We start from the raw sequence: 19,495 nt of genomic DNA, 5'->3' as shown, positions 1-19,495 counted from the left end.
TTGAATAGCTGATACAGAGATAGGGTCATTTTAATCCTTTTCTGTTGATTCTCCTGGTCATTGAAGCTTAAAAGCATTCACTAGATAGATCTTCAGCATTTTCCACAATTTTTTTTCTAGTTTTTATCTTTTGGGTGTTCTGGGTCCCTAGGACCCGAATTTTTGCGGAAGTTGCGTCCCTTTCCCGCGAATTTGCGTAAAAAACCCGCTATAGCGCGTAAACGCGAACCCTGAAGTTAAATAATAATATTAGAATGGATGTGATATTTTAACCTTTAATGTGGGCTTTTTGAAAATAAAACTTTGGAGCTGCCCTTTTATTTTGCAGCCTAAATGTTCAATTTCTGTTTCATTTGTTCTGTCATTTTCATGGAGTCAGAGATCTGCCCTGAGATGGTAGATTTTGCACAAAGGACAAAGGTGCTATCAAACTGATCTATTTTTCATAGCATTTTACTTATTAAAAAAAAAAAAAGATAAATTCCTTTCTTTTAACTCTCCTTACATAGTAAGAACACAAAAAAGCTTTTTAAAGTCAGCAGTAGATTTGAATCTTTTGTTAAGGTGTCTTCAACCTTTCAAACTTAATAAGTTTAAACAATCATCACATCTATTAGCATTGAATTAAGAAAATTTCATTTATAATAAACAGTTGCATTTTTTTTAAAGATATATCAAAAAAAAATTTCATTTTGCCTGAATATGACATGCCTTAATTCAAGCAAAAAAAAAAATGCATAGACAGGAAAACTTCATTTAAAGGATAAAATTTAGCAGATTTTTACAATTCTTCTAAGTAAAATCATATGAAAGTTTTCTACTCCATATAGGCATAGAAATAATCAAATGAAACATGAAAGAAAGAAAGAAAAAGTAAAATTAATGCTTAATTACAGTTTAAACTCATTTTCAATCAAACTTAATAAGCATCGATAACGATGCTAGATTATGATGTACTAAAGTTTAAATTTTAGAAGGAAGCATCCAAAGTATGGAGTAAATGCTAGTGATACAAGGAATAGTTATTTGACCGAATTATTCGGCCACAAACAAGGCCGAATAGTTGACACATTTTTGCCAAACAGCGAAACACAGGTCGGTCGCACATACAGCATAATTTTGCGTGGTTAATAGTTCAAAGATTTAAAAAATAATTTGTAGCAATTTTTTTTTTTTAATTTATAGCAGTAGATAAAATTTTAAAAATATTTGGGCCCTATTCGGCAGAAAATTTTACCAAACAAGAAAATATTATCTTTGAAACAGTTCTTCAGTATCATAGTTTTAACAACTCTGTAAGCAATACCTTAGTGTGTTGTTTTTCTAATAGAGATATTATTTCTTAAATAAGTAAGAAAAACACGTAAATAAACTGTGATAAACTAAAATTCAGCATGGAATTCCATCATATAAATTCCTATCATACATAGATCTGCCAATATTAGCAGAAACAAACTAAATTTCTATGTGAAAAAATTTGACTTATAAAGTTACTCTAATAGAAAATATTATTTTATTTAAATTAATCTGTCAACTTCATTGGTGTCAGCTGTAACTATCATGAAAAGGTATCTTGAAAAAATTTGATGAAGTGATTTTTATCAATTCAAGACCATGAACCTTTCATTGCATTGCAACTGTTTTTGATGCCATATTCAGAGTGTTTTTCACTGAAATTCCAGTGAAAGACACAACAATAAAATAAAAATTAATAGCCTGTTAAAAATATCAGCAGAAGAGCCATAACAAACCAGAAGAGCCATAACAAAATATGTCTAGCATAATTGTCCTCTTTGAAACACAAAATTCTTTGTAGGAAAGTGAAGTAGTAGAAAGTGTTCAAAGGGAAGACTCAGCAGAAACCTTAGCTAAAAGTGAAACAACAGAAATCGACTGTTATCTTTCCTAGCAGAATTAGAAGACCAAATAAACCCAGCAGAAAGACCTTTAAAGTGGTTAGAATAACATTTCGTAACCAATTCCAATTGACTAGAAACTACCTTCATGATTCATTGCTTGCCCTCACAATTACCATCATCATTTAACATCTATGCATTTTTAAACTGTTATTTTCAAATTATTATCAGCAAAAAAATCAACTTCTGAGATAATTTCTAAAATTTATTTTTTGCTGTATTATCATGATGAATGAAATATTAAGGTTTGTTAAAGCTAAATATTTAAAGGAGAATGACATTCTCACTCCTTCCCAGCCCAGTAAAGCACAGCATAAATATAATAATTTTTACACAGCACAGATGCTGCAAAAAAAAAAAAAAAAAAAAATCTACTTTTGCTTCAAATGAGTAAAATATGTTTTGAAACAATTTCCTTGATAATTTAAAACATCAAAGCAAAAAAAAAACAAGCAAAATTTTTTAATCAGGATATAGAAAAACTATTGATGACTAATTACTCAAATAATAAGAAGTTTTTATAATATGAAAAACATATACATACCACCACCAAGAGTGCAAAAAACCAGGTGGTTCTCCTAGAGTTATGTTTTTCTCCCATCGTATCTATAAAAGAGATAATGAAATAAATTTTTTATTATTATTATACTGGTATCCAGGGCTCTCACTGTTATTCAAGAAAGGAGATTTAATGATCACAAATCCATACAAAAAACATATGATAAATTTAAGTCAAATATTTTCCAAATTAACCTTCAAATGCACAATTAGTTTTTTGCTTATTTCGTTAGAATAACAAACGACAAATTCAGAATTTCCTGATTCTTGCAAAACTATAGAAAATTTCATGCAGCTCATGGTTTTTTTTTTTTTTAATACAATGGAAAAGGAGAAATTATGCACTAAAAATAAAATTTTCAAATAAAATTTATAAGAACTTTCAAGAGCTAGAGCGAAAAAAGAAAGAAAAAATCTAGAAAGGTGGTTTTTCAGTCTATTTCCATAGAACTTAAGACTGAATTCGCTAAAATTGACTCATGAAAATCTGCCACGCTTCCTAAACGGAACATTGCTGACGAGTTATAATACTATAAACAATTTTAAGTAATATTTTTTTAATCAAATCAATCATCAAAACCATAAATATTGAATTTCCTTTCAGTGCACATAAAATGATATTTTATGAAACTGAATCAAATTCTATTTTGTATTTTCTACAATTAAAATTACATTCAGAATCATTTTTGTCAAAATATAAATGATCTTCTCTTTGAAATCACTAGGGGGAAGGGGGAGGGGATATGTAAATGCTGCCATTTACAAAGATTCTCTATTACAACAAATTTTCAAGCCAAACCATCAATATTAAGCATTCACGCTGTGAAAGATTATATTTTCAGTTATTTTTTGCTTGATTCAGACTGAACTTACATAATAGGAGTTCAAAATTTTAGCAGAAATATTATAAAAATGAAGCCTAGTCAGTAGATAAAATGAATATATCGAAAATCCTGTAGTTCTAGTGTTGAGATATCATGTATTTTTCACAAATGCAACATTGCTAATGTCTAAAATCCTTTAAGACTGTTTGAAAAAAAAATATTGTCCTTTTTTTTTAAATAAATAAAAAAAAAATTTACGAACTCACATTTCTGAGCATCAAACCAAAATATTTGATTAGGGAATATGAATAAAAACTGCTAATTTCAAACCCTGTTTTAAACAGGATTCATGATTTTTTTTTTTTTTTTTTACAAAAAATAAAAAACGTCAGTTTTTTTTTTATTTAAATCTTTTTTTTTTTTTGTAGATTCTAATTACTTTACATTTACAAACATACCATATTTCATACAATGGATGAATTTATTCAACTTGCTTTTAAAATTATGATAAATTCTTTAACTATTCAATAATATTTTAAGATTGATATTTACATTATAATGCTTAGATAACATGTGATTTTGTTTTATGCTTTGCTTAAAGATAAGGTTTCCCTTATCATGTACATTTCTAGTGTAAAATAAAATGTTGAACAATTACTTTTCTGAACTATATTAGTCATGGTGTATAAGAAAAACTCCAAATTTTTATTTTGTTCTAAATCGTAATTTTGGATTAAATGCAATCGAGTGAAAATCTGTTACACACACAGAAAGAGGGATCTATGTAGTTTTGCCTGTTTAAGTTAAGATAGTATAATGCAATGTAGTTAAATTTGTAGCAATACATTCTAAAAATGCAAAATCAATTTATAAAAAGTAAAATCAACTGATTTTAATTACTGATTTTGTTTAAAAAATCCTTTAATTTAAACCAATTGATTTAAATCAATGATTTTTTTTTTTAAATCACTTGATTTAAAACATGAATTTAATCACGATTTAAATCAAGCTGATTTAAATCAACAAACCCTGGTTTTAAAATAAACATCTTACATCAAATAACATATCTAAACATTGCAGAACAGTTGCAATAAATAACGTCTAGCACAAGTTAGCAGCCTCTGATAAAACAATAATCATACTCTCTACCATGTATTTCTTTCTTATGCTCTGCAGTCGCATCACATCTGAGCAGCCAGTCACTATTTGAATTTCAGGCAGCCATTACTAAATGAATATAATCTATGATAAGCAAAAAAATCAGCATTTCTGCAATCAGCATTTACATAGGCTGTTCAATAAGTAACAAGACTAATTTTAATGCCGCAAAACCACTCATCGGAATGTTAAATTCTGTGACATGAACGGTGTCTGTTGTCTGTATTAACAAAAGCTATCGATAAATGGCACATACAGACTCATGTGCCTGAGTATCACGTGATTGAATTGAAGCCTATTGGTGGGCGCCTACAAGGCGCAGACAATTGTCAAAATGGAAGCGTCGTTGGAACAAAGTTATGCGATTGAAGTTCCTTTTCAGCTGCAAAAATCAACATCAGAGATCTTTGATACGATACATAAAGTTTTCAATAATGAAGCAATGTTTAGAGTCAGTACTTTTTGGTGACATAAAGCTTTTAAGAAATGCAAGCAAAACATGGAAGACATTGAACATAAGGGACAACCTTCAACGTTCCAACACAAAGGCAAATGATTAACACTGCTGCTGTTATCAAGTGGAATTGCAGAATTATTTTACATCAGCGAGTTTCTTCAACTTAAGAAACCATTATGATGCACACATTTTGAAAGCAACAAAACATGTCTACTCTGAGAAGGTGGTTTTGGAAAAGTTCTCACAAACTTAACGTTTTTATCCTTTTGCATCCAAGTCGATTCAAGCCAATATCACTACCCTTTTAAAAATTATTAGAAAGTTACCAGTTTTTCTTAAATCCTCATGCATATAATAGCCAATGATTCAATATAACATGTGAGTTTCAACCATGAAACTCTCGCCACGACATGATAATTTGATAATATGTTTTGGTAATGTTTAACATGCAGGGAAAGGCTTTATTGTGACAAGGCTGAACTCGATCCAGTCACTTAACTGTTTTACTGGCAAGACTGTGTTCAGGGAAATGAAGAAATGAAAAAAATGGTGAATAATGAACGCTACCTACTGGACTTTAGGGTTAATCCACTGGATTTAGGGTTACAATTTCAACTATCAAAATATCACCAAACAGGCAATGGCTTTATTCAAATGTAGAAGAGTAGAAGCAATTTCCACCTGTCATACCTTGATAGGCGACTTTCTAGCTTATAAAGATTTTTGAAAACATTATTGGTTTAAAGTGCTAATTAAGTGTATTTAAATGGCAATAAAATTTGAAAATCATGGAATTTTTATTGTTTATTATTATTATTATTAAAGTCAAGAAATGTTGGGTATTACATAAATTTTAGATTTTTTTCATTCTTTGTAGGTAGCCTTTCCTAAAATTTTGGTGATCATGTGGTCAGCTCCATGTTAAACTAATGAATGGAAAAAATTGAGAAGTGCGTTTTTCAAATTTGCTGGTTAGCTGTAGTTTTCAAAAAGGGCTACCTACTGGTTATAATTATTTCAAAAAATAGTATTTCACTTAAAGTTACCTGCAAAAATTGAAACATTGAAAGTAATTTAACTCGTCATATAAAAAAAATACTGTTTTGCCTCTCCTGAAAAGTGATATTAGGGAGATAGGAGGTTCAGAAGGGCCCTTCCTGGTAAATTTTTCAAAATTATAGTCTTATGCATTTGGTGGTAGACCATCTTAAGTAACATTAGAGGAAATGCTGAGATTCAAGAAATTTATCCAATAACTGTTTCAAAATACGAGTTTCAAAAATGCAATTTAATTAATACCACGTTGGATAAAAGAAACATTGTCAAAAATTCAAACCAACAAGGGTTATTTCTAGCAATGTTATGTAATTTCACCAGTTTCCTGTGAAAAACAAGTATTTTTGAAAAGTTTCCCGAATTGCTACCAGTTGCAACAATGCAGGTTTTTCACTGTAGTAAAAAATATTTTTAGCTATCAGTGAGAAGATTTGTCCATCTTCATTATTATTATGTGCTTTGCGGCAGATCTGATACAGCCTTTCTAGATTAACTGAGCGCTAAACAATGGCGAAATGCAGTCTGTGAATATTGTATCTTCTTTGTAAAAGTGGTTGTCAAATAAATTCTTCGGTACTTGCTTACAATTCTGTCTTTGATTTGGCTATATTTTCTTAAGAGCTCTAGGAGCCTTCCAGGTGAATAAGGAAGGTGCAAAGCCGTTCCTATAAATATCATACCTGCCAACCTCGGAGAAAAAAATCTGAAGATTTTTTTTTATTCCAGAATATTTTTAACGCAAAATAAAATCAAACAGCACATTTTTCAAACATTAGCTTAACCTTGTTACATTTAACAACATAAAATTAGTTCTGATCTTCATTTTTTTTTAACTTACTTTCGTTTAGTAAAAATTACTCGTATAGCTTTCTTTAAACTTTAAATGTTTGGAAATAATGTTTACTCATCTTTAAAAAAGTACATAGCAAAAGCAATGCAAACTGAGCAAACAAGAAAAATGATAAACAGTGCCGAAATCAATTCCCTAGTTCAGGGGTTCTCAAACTTTTAGACATTACGACCCCCTTTTCAGACTAAGTATTTTGGCATCCCCCCAAAAATTTAACGCTGTCTAAACCCTTAAACAAGAACTAAAAACCACACAAATGGTTAATTCTTATCCTTAGAAACACAAGTAACTAGCAAAGTAAACATGAGACCCTACTGATTTTATAATCTTGCAACAATTTTATGACAGTTATTGGCCTTGCGCTCCTTCAAGTTCTATCACTACACGCAGGTTGTCAAATTTGCGATAGGTATAAAAAAGGAATACCTAGAACTGTCCACAACAGCATTGAAAACTTTGATGCCATTGCCTACATCTTAAAACTGTGAACAAAGATTCTCCATATTGATGATTATAAAAACAAAATGAAGAAATCGTTTGACACTGGAAAATGACATTGTTTTGTGTGTTACAAAGTTCATTCCAGACATTAAAAAATTGGTTAATTCCAAACATGTATCCCACTAACTAATAGAACACAAAAACCAACTTGTGTGTGCATTAAAAGCTTTATGTATGAACTCTTTTCGTTCAATAAAAACACAGCAATAAACTAATTTTCTTTAAACTTTTCTTCAACATCTCGCGACATGGGTCGCAACCAGGGCCGTCCGAAGACCTAACGGGGCCCAGGGCAAAAATTTCCTGCCCCCCCCCCACCTCCTATACAAACAGAAAAATCAAGTTAGTTATAATATCAGTGCATCATACATGTGAACGCGTACTTGCATTTTCTATATATTAATTGACAGAACAATCAGACGGCTATACATAATACAAATTAAAACATAAGTAACGAATTTGTTTATAATATTTATGAAACATTAATAATCCAAAAAAAGTTCGAAAAATGGAAATGATCAAAATCCAAATATTTATCTAGTAAAATGTTATTTCACAAGATAAATAAATTAACAATTAAATTGAATTAGTTACTCATACTGATCAAACTAGGAATACGAATAAATAATTAATAACATAAATAGAAAATATATTTATTGAAGTAAAATACATCAAAATTTAATTTCCATCTGGACTCATCCAATGATTCTTTTCAAGAGTTTTTTAGTTAAACTTATACCAATTTAATACCAGTTTTTACATACGTACCTTAAAAACAAAGCTGTCATTCATTTGATCAAATAGTTGTAAGTTTTATGAGAAAGCCCCTAAATACTCAACAACATCAAAAATCGCTCAGAATTGTGTTTTTGGAGCTTTAATTTCGAAACATTACTGGCCTTAATATTACAAAATACGGCATTTAACAAAACTGCATTTAAAGACTTGATTTTAAGAAAATATTCGAGCAAGAATCCCCATACCGCCTTCCTTTTATATCACAAGCAATGGGTTTTTTGAACGACGCTTAAAATAGCCAATGAATTTAAAACACATTGAGGTAAAACATTGCTTAAGTTTTTGAACCGTAATTTTGAAGTTTTTTCTTTGGAGGAGACTTCAGATCCTCCTTTTCATAAAATCTTCAAAGTTTGTTTAAAGTTGCATTTTTGATTCAATTTTGAAAACTTGCAGGGGGGGGGGAGAAGAAATTGATTTTAATTCACTTTTAAAAAAACCGATCGGAAACTCTCTGAGCTCCCTCCTTTACCCTAACGTAAACAAACATGGCTTTTAATCACGTTTTTAAGGCTTCAATTTCTAGAAATTTTAGCCGAGACTCCTCTATCACCTCTCTTTTCTATATCAGATCAAAAAAAAATCTTTTGTTTTTGTTTTTTCAATGTGCCCTCCTAAAACTTTTTTCTGGTTACATCACTGCAAGCAGGGATAGAATTCCAAGAAATTTCGAGAAGAATTTAATTACGGGAGAAGGGCCTTTTGTTTGATTTTAAACAGTTTTATTCTCAGAAGTTGTATCTGCTTCAATGATACAAAGGAAACAAATGTTTTGGCGATGGAGAAAGAGGACTATTTTCATACCCTGGGGAAAAATTAAGAATCATTGCAATGATTCTCTATTTTGTGTGTCTATGATAATGCCCCTATGATGGCGCATTGTGGAGCCCCCTCATTTTGTGGCGCTTGAGGCGATTGCCCTGTCGCCCCCCTCTTTGGACGGCCCTGGTCGCAACCCACCATTCAAGAACCCCTGCCCTAGTTGACCACCACAACGTTAGCTTCGATTGGATACCGATATATATGTGCTGTACCACTGAGTGAGGTCATAATCTTGCCTAGCATCTTCTTGTGGGATTCTCTTATGGCAACCTCTCCTCTGCCTCTAACATGGTGTCTTATTCTGCAAAAGTATCGTTAGAACCAAATTTGGCAAAATATGGTTTTTTTCCTACAAAACATGAAAAATCCAAGATTTTGCTCGTAACCAGGAAAGAACATGAAAATCCGTAAAACTTAAAGGAAATCGACAGGTATAAAATATACTTAAGTTTTCTTAAAAAGCTTCCTGATTAATGTTAGGAAATTTTTCTGTTTTTTGCCAGATATGTAACAGGCAGAAACTAGGCCCACTAACTGCCCATCATTTTCTAGGAATATTCCGTATTTTTTTAATAGTGTATAGCAAAAGGTGGTTTGGGGCTCTCACTTGGAAAAATTTTGAAACGGAGTTCTAAAATACTCTCGAACTCTTCACGGAATTTTTTCAAAATTAGAAGTCCTAAAAATGCTACTGTAGTTCATGAGTCACTTTTGATGGCGTTCAGGACAGGATGGAGTTAGATAATCTTCTCCAGAAACTTTTAGAAATTGAAGCTTCTAAAACACAAGCTCAGAGGATCTTTGTTGATGGATGATGTTTGTTTTGTACGGAGGAAGAAGACTAATGGGACTTTCCAAAAGAATTTTCCCTCTTTTTTAAGGTAGGGCATCAGTCACAGGTCATTGCCCCCTAATGCCACCCCCAAGCTACGGCATGTACAAAATTCACAAGATTTTGCTTTTTCACAAAATGAGGACCCAAAAATTAACACCTGGATCTACTTCTAGTTGTATTTACTCTGATGGGTATTTTATGGGTTGGGACTGTTGATACTGATTAGGAACCGTTGTCCTCCTAATTAAAATTTTTAGGATTGAATGTTGTTCTCAATCTAATTTTTAATGAAGATTGATTGGAGAAAAAATGATTTTGGGGACTGTCATACTGATTTTTATGATTTCCAGCGTTTGTTGACAAATTTGGGGTTGTTGTCTTTTTTCTAATAGCAAGTTTAAGTACATCACTAATTACCAGGGCTCATGATTTTTTTAATTTTTTCAAAAAATTTAAAAAAGGCAGATTTTTTTTTAAATTAAATTTATAATTATTCATTACTTTACATTTATAAACATAATATATTTCATACAGTAGATAAATCTATTCAGCTGACTTTTCAAACTAAAATAAGTTCTCTAACTAGTAGAGCTGTACCGAGTACTCGGTAACTACTCGGTACTCGGCCTACTCAGCCAATTTGCCGAGTACTTGGTACTCGGCCAAATTTTGATCGGACACTCGGCCAATACCGAGTAGTTGCAAAAAATTGAATATTATCCAATACAGATATTAAAAGTCATAAAAAAATGCCAGCATATATAATATTCTTCAATTATTTACAATTCAAATTTACAAGTCAAATTTAAATTTTGAGAAGAATGAAGTTTGTAATGCTTCAGTGGAATAAATCTTTATTTTAATGTCCCCAAAATTAATAAAACTGATTTATTAAAAATTGTAAAAAAAAGGTAAGTATAGAAAATATGGAATTTTTATATTAAAAATGGATTTTTGCTACGAACAAAAATTAGTTATAAGAAATATAAAAATACCTTTGCTTAAAAAATAAAAGGAAATAAAACAACGTTAAAAGCACAGTGCAGACACGTGTTTTGGCATTACAAGGAATTCCGTTTTCAATGCACAAAATGTGAGCTCGTGGATTTAAAGGAATCCGACAAAAGTCGGATTTTTTTTGTTGAATGTCTTTACATTCTTTAGCTCACATTTTATGCACTGAAAAAGACATTCCTTGTAACGCAGAAACACGTTTCTGCAGTGCTCCTGCTGATTTGTTTTATTTGCTTTTAAAAATTGTTTATGTTTAGTGGACTAGAACTACAATAGATTGGTATAATTTGTTTTAATTCCAACTTGATTAATCATACCTTTTTATTCATTTATTTTTAATTTTAAAAATAATTTTTTTGCAAAATTTTTGACATAAAATTTTTTTTTTAAATAATGCGTAGTTAAATTTCAGCAGGAATTTAGTTTTTAAAACTATTTTTGGACAAGGAGATCTATACTACTATTCCAGTAAGTTTAAAATTCATCACATGTGTGTCGGTGGTTCTTCTTGAAACATAATTGGTACTTGGTAACTTGGCCAAGTAGTGAAAGGCCGAGTACTCGGTAACTCGGTACTCGGCCGAGTACTCGGTACTCGGCTACTCGGCCTAAGTGCTACTCGGTACGTCTCTACTAACTAGTCAATACGTTTTTAAGATTTATAAATATGTTATAATATTTCGATAAGAAGTGCTTTTGTTTTATGCTTTGCTTAAAAATATGGTTTCCATCATCATGAACGTTTCAGTGTAAAAGAATATGTTGAGCAATTACTTTTCTCAATTACATCAGTGATGGTGTACGAGAAAAACTGAAATTTTTTATTTGGTTCTATACTGAACTGTAATTGTGGAATAAAAGCAATACTGCAAGAAGGAAAATCTGTTTCACACACATCAAGAGGGGTCTATGTAGTTTTGCCTGTTGCAGTTAAGAATGTTTAATGCTGTGTAGTTAAATTTAGAGCCACACATTCTAAAAATGCAAAATTAATTTATAAAAATAAAATAAACTGATTTTAATTAAGGATTTTGATTTAAAAAATCACTTGATTCAAATCAACTGATTTAAATCAATATTTTTTTTAAAAAATCAACTGATTTAAATCATGATTTAAATCAAGCTGATTTAAATCAACAAACCCTGCTAATTACGCATTCATGGGCAATGCTGCAGTTGGGAGAGAGAGACACCCCACCCCTTTTTTTTCCAAAAAATAATGCAAATTGGTCCCAGAGCACCTATTTCTTTGGGGAGTTAATCCCCCAACTTGTCTTTCAACTACAGCACTCTTGGGAGGGGGGGGGGACAGACCTCAAGTGACTTGGGTTCCATAATTTCTCTGCTTGAAGCTGGTGCAACGATTAAGATATATCACAAGGCCCCGACACAATCTGACAGGGATCAAGATTGCTAAAGGAAATGTTTAACTTCATTTAAGAAATGTTGTCCTCATTATAATGGGAATTTTTCAAGATAGACTGCAATGCCCCTTGGATTATTCATAGAGACTGTTGTCATGATTCTGTCAAGAAATTCTTTACCTCTTTTTTTTTTTGAGCTAGTATGTTGAACAGTTATTACTTGACATTGCTTTTATTTTTGAGTGGTTCCCACCATGCCAGGTGACAAGAATAATTTGGCTATTAAGCAAAATAGGCAGAAAATATCAATCATATTCATTGCATCCCTTACTCATACCCAAAATGCCAACTTGAAACATCTCATGCTAGTTTGATGACAAATGCCTAACGCTCAACTTTTGAAAAAAAAAAAAAATCATTTTCTAAGTCTCATTGTACTATTAATTTATCTATTTTCATTATTATAACTATTTACTACATTCACAGGGAAAAGATTGTCCTTTGCCATTTTTTTAATAAAACATGTTTGGAGCTACTATTGTACATTCCATGACCAATACAATAATAACTAAGATGAGTCTCAAAGGCTGAAAATAATCCTTGCTTTTGAATTTGAGTAGCAGAAATATATTAACTTCAGAAATCTATTGATATCCTTAACATTTTAAACAACTGATTTTATTAAAATTTTCATAAACTAAATCTTTGCTATGCATTAGATGCTACATTTTGCAAAGAGTGATTGCTTAAATCAACTCTGATGCAATTGGATAGAAATTTTCGAATGGACATAGCAAAAAGACAAGCATGCTTTGAGGTCCTCAGCAAAAAATATAATATAGGCACAAGAAGACTTGAAAATAATTGTCACACAAACTTATTCACGTCACAATGGTAGAATTGCAGGGCAGACAAAAATGAGAGAGCGTTACAGAAGCAGATCAATCAGGTTTCATAGTGCATAAAAAATCGGGAATGACATGTAAAAAACAGAACGGCTTAAATGCTAACTCTGAAAGAGTATTTAAAATATTTTCATTAAGCTCTATTTTGATGGTATTAAAAACATTAAGTTTCAAAAAAAAAAATTACAAATTCAATAAAATTTAAATTATTATTTTGCTTATTTTCTATGTTGTTATGTATAAAATCTAAAAAAAAATTTTTAAAGAGTCAACACTGAAAATCAACCAAACACATAATAAAAAATTACCTCGGACAGGAATGTTTGTGCAGCCTTCTGAGCACCAACATGTAATAAATATTCATACACATAGAGAGCAAGCCTAAAAAAATGAAGAAAATTTTGAATGTAATGAACTAACATACAACATAATGAAGTGGAACTTTTTATTCAACATTTTTTTTCATTTTTTATTCATATTTTACCATTATTGCTCATTTACATTAATACTTCAATAATAGAACACCAAATATTTAGTTTGTTTTGAACCAAAGATTGGCTAGCAACAATATTTGGTTGATATATTCGGTTAAACCAAATAATGTGTGGCGAAACAAAATCCTTCAAAATGAATTTGACATGATTCTTGCATATTCTTATGAAAAATGACCCCTGAATCCAAAATATGACAACCATTATGCCCCATAGCATCTCACTTTTTGGAATGCTGCCCCCTCCCCCATTTTTTTTTTTTTTCAGTTTTTGAGTTTCATAGCCATTATTTTTATTTGGAGGAGAAGGGAGAATTATATTAGTCATTACCACTCCTCTGAGCTGAGGAGCTAGAAAGGTGCAAACTTTAAAATACAAATACAAAAGTGACGACCAGCAACAGGCTTTGGCCCCAGCTAGGCTGATCCTAGTCAATTTACAATCCTCAGTGAAGATCAAATGGTCCTCTTAAAACTATTTACTCCCTTGCTCGTTACCACTACTTCCGGTAAGATGTTCCAAGGTTCCACTATACCTGCTAAATTAATAATTTTTCTTAATATCCATGTTAGACTGAGATTGAAATAGCTTAAAACAATGACCCCTTGTCCTGTTTTCAGTGCTAAACTTTAGCCCCGTAACATCTTTCATTTTAATAAATTTAAACAACTGAATAATGTCCCCTCGGCAGACGAACCTTTATTTTCAGTCTCTTTCCGTGTCGCAAGGGCTGCCATATGGCGATACGTTAGTAAGTTCAATTATAGAAATATATCATGAAAATGGAAACAATTACATTTTAGATTCTTCGTACAATCAGAACATACGTCAGAAATATAAATGAATAAATAAGTTTTACTGAAAAGCATAGCTTTTAGAAATGTAAATATCATCACACTAATAATATAAAGCTGTAGAGTTTGTTAGTTTGAACGCCCTAATCTCAGGAACTACTGGTTCGGATTGAAACATCCTTTTTGTGTTGAAGTCCAATATATTGAGGAAGGCTATAGGTTATATACCATCACGCTATGACCAATAGGAGTGGAGCAGCAATAAATGGAAATTAAATCGATAATATTTTAGAATGCATTATTTATCACTTGATTAAGCTGTCGCTCACATGTGATTGTGGCTCAATCGGTAAGGCGCTTGGCCAGTGATGCAACTATCTCGGGTTCAAAACCGGTTGCCGACGAGGAGAATTTTAGCATTCTGTTTTATTTTTTAAATCAAGGGTTTTCAATTATTGTTAATTGAAAATTTGTTTTTCAGTTTTCTTATTTATCGGAAAATATCAATGGACAAGGGTGCGTAATTTTATGTCATAGCGTGACATACTTAAAATAGTTTTTTAATACAATGTTGTTTTATTAATGCGGGTGAAACTGCGATGCACAGCTAAAAATAAATGAAGGAAAGCGTGCTAAAACGTGTTTCGGAGTTACAAGGAACCCCTTTTTCCCTTCAAAAAAGATGTGAGCTTGTGGATTTAAAAACTCCACTGCAGTCGAATGTCTCTGCTCACATCTTTAGGCTAGAACAAAAAAAAATGTAAAATTCCTTGACAGATTGACGAAAATTAACCATAAACGAAAAATTTTAGATCCCCTGATTTCAGGAAAAGCCAGAACTTTATTTATTCATATTCGAAGGGGAAAAATGACAACATATCTTTCTTCTTAATGATTTTCTTCACGCTACAAATTTTAATAAAAGTCCAACGATGACATTATCAACAATGGATTTCTAATTGAATGCTTACCTACAGTTTAACAGTTATAATTCACATTCTAATTATTTGGGAACATTGGAACAAATTTTATCTAATGCAGAAAATTAGAGGTTTGTATAGATATTTTATTTTAGTATTTGCGAGCATTTTTTCTCCCTTATATGAAAGAGAAATGCCCTTTTCCGATCCTAAAATTAAAATTTAATCAGTTCAGTAGGTTTTGTTTCTGGCATTTGTAACCCCCCCCCCTCCCCCTTATGTTCCTTCTCTGGTCATTTGGTGCCCCTAAAGAACGGGGGTCAAAGGCCATGGTCTTTTCAACAATAATCAGGCCCTGTATATAGGGAACATACACACATATATATACACACATAAATTTATATTCTTTGTTTTATAAATATCCTTATGTCACAATTGAACATTAATTTTGTAATGATTTATAAAAATCTTGAACGAATTTAAACAGCTAGCAAATTTTTTTTATTTTTACGGAAGTCCTCCTTTTTTCGCTGTAAAAATTTTTGAAGAAATGTCTACATTGCTTACAGAAATAGAAATCGTCCTCAACTTGCGACCGCTAACATACGTCTACAATGAAAGTAGTGAACCTTTGCCTTTGACACTAATGCACTTCCTAAATTTTGGTCAAGAATCTCAATATCCTATCAATTTGGCTGAAATAGTAGAAAATGAATCCAAAATATCTTCACTTTTGAAATGGAAAAAATATCAATCTCTTCTTCTCCGGCAATTATGGATAAAACGGAAACAACAATATTTCCTTGACCTTAGAACTATTCACTCTTTGAATAATCCAGACAGACAACTGGCACTTAAGGTAGGAGATGTTGTGCTCATCGAAGAGGATTCCAAAAACAAACTGCTTTGGAAACTCGGAAAAATTGAAAGGGCGTTTCTCGGACGGGATAATAACGTAGACTCATACGAAGTTAAAACAGCTTCCAGACTTTTGCGAAGAACTATACAACATTTCTATCCCTTGGAACTTTGATGAACTTTTGAAATTTGAACTCTAAATTAATTTAAATTGAACATTTATTGTTTTGATATTTTGTACTAACTTTTAAATTTCATACTTAATAATATTTAGTAGATTTCACTAAAATTTTTAGAATTATGTTTGAAATTAATTTGAAAATGTTTTTGATTCATGTATATTTTTGATCTATTGATTTAGTATTTTGTGTATTTGAAATTACTATTCTGTAAATAATACATTATTTGAAATTGAGATATAGATGAACTCTTGAGAGTTGATGGTGGGGAGTGTGTGGAAAATTATTTGATTTGGAATGGCAACAACCATTCAGCGGTTCCTATAAGGAACTTGAATCAAGCGTTCAGTCGCCACTGAATTACCGTCGATGAATGTAGGATTTCGATCTGACGAAAGTCGCCCTTTTTGATGGTACTTGTGCTCCCAATCTTTAATATATATAATTTATGTGCACTGTATATACGTTTCAACTAACAGTTCTTAATTAAAATGTTTTTCTAACCTTCAAAGAGCGTTTGTCGATTTTTAAATTCGGTGTGGCAAGTTTACCCACTGAACCATTTCACAGCTTTTAGAATCACCTGATCAGCAGTAAGGACTCTCCATTATTTCTTTTTCGTCTTCTTCATTGTCATTGAAACGGGTAGTAAATCAGATATTGAAGGAATTCTTGATGTGATGAGACAATACATGCATCACTAAGTTCTGGGAAATTTTCAAGAAGAGCCAGCAGCTCTAGTTCTCAATCGTCATGAAGGAAGAATAGACGATCAGAGAAAATCTCTCTCACAGGCAACGGATATTTCGATAGAGCAAAAAGACTGCCAGAGCGGCTCTTAACTGCTATAAAAACAAATTCTTCTTTAAACAATAGAAATCTAAAAAAAAAATGTTGTGGGTGTCTTGCATAGATGAAAAACTACTTAGATCTGTTTGTAGAAAAACATATAAAGCAGACTTTCTGAAAAAGGGTTATGCAAAGCCGGAATATTTTAACATTATCAGTAGGGCCTTTTACAGGGACCAGCAGAAAACGATAACGGAAAAGTGATAAAGTATGAAACGGACAACGTAGAATTCCGGTTCCAGTATTAAAATTTTTACTTAATCATTTCGTTCGATCAATATTGGTGACATACTAATTCTGTTTTGTGATGAGAAAAGTTTAAAAAAAAAAACAAAAAAACTTAGAAGTACAGCAGAACTAAATTTATCTTTCAGCTTGCATTTAGAATTCATGTTTTCATGTAGGCTAGTGAATATAAAAAAAATATTCAAACATAAAAAGCATTGAAATATAAGTATTAAACATTTTTGAACAGATAATTTTGTGCTAGAAATTTCAAATTTTCCTCAAGGGAATGACCCTTTCAGAAAAACATTGTACAGTATAACTTCGATTTAACGATTTTCTCAATTTAATGATACATTTCACTGGACAGGATTTATTTGCATTGAATGTCTAGGTATGCTCTTCAATTTAACAATGACTTATTCTTGACAATTGTTAAATCGAGGGTATACTGTATATGACATTTATAGAATAAATATCCATCAATTATAGATCATAATAGATGTATTGGTGAATTCTGCACATGTGTAAACATACCTCATCATTTTCAACCTCAATCAATTACAATGATGTAAGAAGGTGTGTAATTTACATAAAACTAAAAACTTCCTGGACAAAATCAGCCCTAACAAATTGAATGTATGCATATGTATAAACAGTAGGCCAAAATTTGGTAAAATCTTGGTTTTTATAAAAGTTCTAATTCATAAAATGTGGGTTGCTAGTAAAAATAAATATTTTATAAATAAATTAACATATTTTGTAAAATGAACACACTTCAGATTCATAAACTGAGAAGCATTAGATCAATTATAAGAGGCTTCTCGAGAAAACAGCAAGCTTAGAGGGTTCCTCAACGATGTAAAAGTTTGAATACCTTACACAAAGACTTTGCAAAACATTTTGCAAACATTGAAGAGTAAACAAAGAAAATGATGCTATGTAACCATCAGGCACAATTAAGTAATGAAGTTAATTTTCAGAATCAAGAGATATTTTATAAATTAAATAAACTTCATAGAGAGGAATTTTTCAAGAGTTTAAAAATAATCTATCATAATGAGAAAATTGATTGCACTTGTTGCTCTAAAAATGCCAAAATTTATTTTTAAACACCAGGAGGGGGATTTTGAGCTTATAATCGACTTGTAATTGGTAAATAAAAGAATTTACTTTTTATAATAACAAACTTACACAAAATAAAAGGAGTTCAAAGATGAGGCTGAAACACGAATTTGAACTTTTTATGGATTTAATTTAAAAAAAACTAATGGGGAACATTTTAGGATTCTTCATCCATTAAAAGATGGCATTTAAATTTCTGATCGTGATAAGACATTACATATCTTATTCCAAAAAATTGCGATCAACATAATACAAGAAAATTTATGAATTTTAATGTGTTTATTAATACCAGCCGTCAAAATCAATATTTATAATGGATAAAAGCGGGGAAAGAATGCTGAGACCGCCATTTCACATTTGCTTTAAATACCCAGCAAATGTCATTTTTATCATAAGACATTCAAAACGATTATAACGAAAAAATCAATTGAAACTCAGATATATAGTAACCTACTTTTCTCTTGCTTGGGCATCGGAAGGTACAGTTGAGCTTTTCCCTTTTGCATACATGCTGCAAATATTAATCAATCACATAAACACGCTTGGATCAAGACATACAGAACACCACCAATGTTGCCATAGAAACATGAATTCAGGTTTAGAACATACAAAAGGTTATTCAATACAGGTATCTCAAAGCCGTAAATGAAGTTCTACACTAGTTCAAATAAAGTGTATGTCATAGTTGAAAAACAACCCAAAGGTAGCTTCTGCTGGATACAAACAATGCACATAGAAGTGTCCACGAAGTTGAGTGTCTCCGGTTACGAAGAGATTAATTAATATATTAATCTCGCTTTATCGCGAAGCCGGCAATTTGATTATTCACGTAATAAACTTCATCATGTTTCCATAATATCACAAATCAGCACTGTTTCGATTGGAGTATGGCGTCTTTTGGATAAAAAAAAGTTGTTGCCATTATCTAGTTTAAAATTGAACTAACTTTCATGTAAACTGTGATATTTAAACGGTATTATACCTTAACTGAAACCG

General features: G+C 31.3%; 1 protein-coding gene across 1 annotated transcript in view; it reads right to left on the bottom strand.

Annotated features, from left to right (window-relative positions):
• The window catches only part of LOC129224987 (single-stranded DNA-binding protein 3-like), a 158,638-nt gene extending 139,579 nt beyond the window's left edge, over positions 1 to 19,059 (bottom strand). The window contains exons 1-3 of the mRNA XM_054859535.1: positions 18,954 to 19,059; positions 13,367 to 13,439; positions 2,461 to 2,522 (exon numbers count right to left, since the gene is read on the bottom strand). Of these exons, the coding sequence (XP_054715510.1) occupies positions 2,461 to 2,522; positions 13,367 to 13,439; positions 18,954 to 19,009 (191 nt within the window). The 5' untranslated portion in view covers positions 19,010 to 19,059. The remainder of the gene's footprint in view (positions 1 to 2,460; positions 2,523 to 13,366; positions 13,440 to 18,953) is intronic.
• Positions 19,060 to 19,495: the final 436 nt, after the last annotated feature.

The sequence above is a fragment of the Uloborus diversus genome, chromosome 6 (assembly GCF_026930045.1).
Source record: "Uloborus diversus isolate 005 chromosome 6, Udiv.v.3.1, whole genome shotgun sequence".
NCBI classification, from domain to species: Eukaryota; Metazoa; Arthropoda; class Arachnida; order Araneae; family Uloboridae; genus Uloborus; species Uloborus diversus.
Note: the sequence above shows the minus strand (reverse complement) of the source record. Positions and strands in the feature narration are given on the sequence as shown.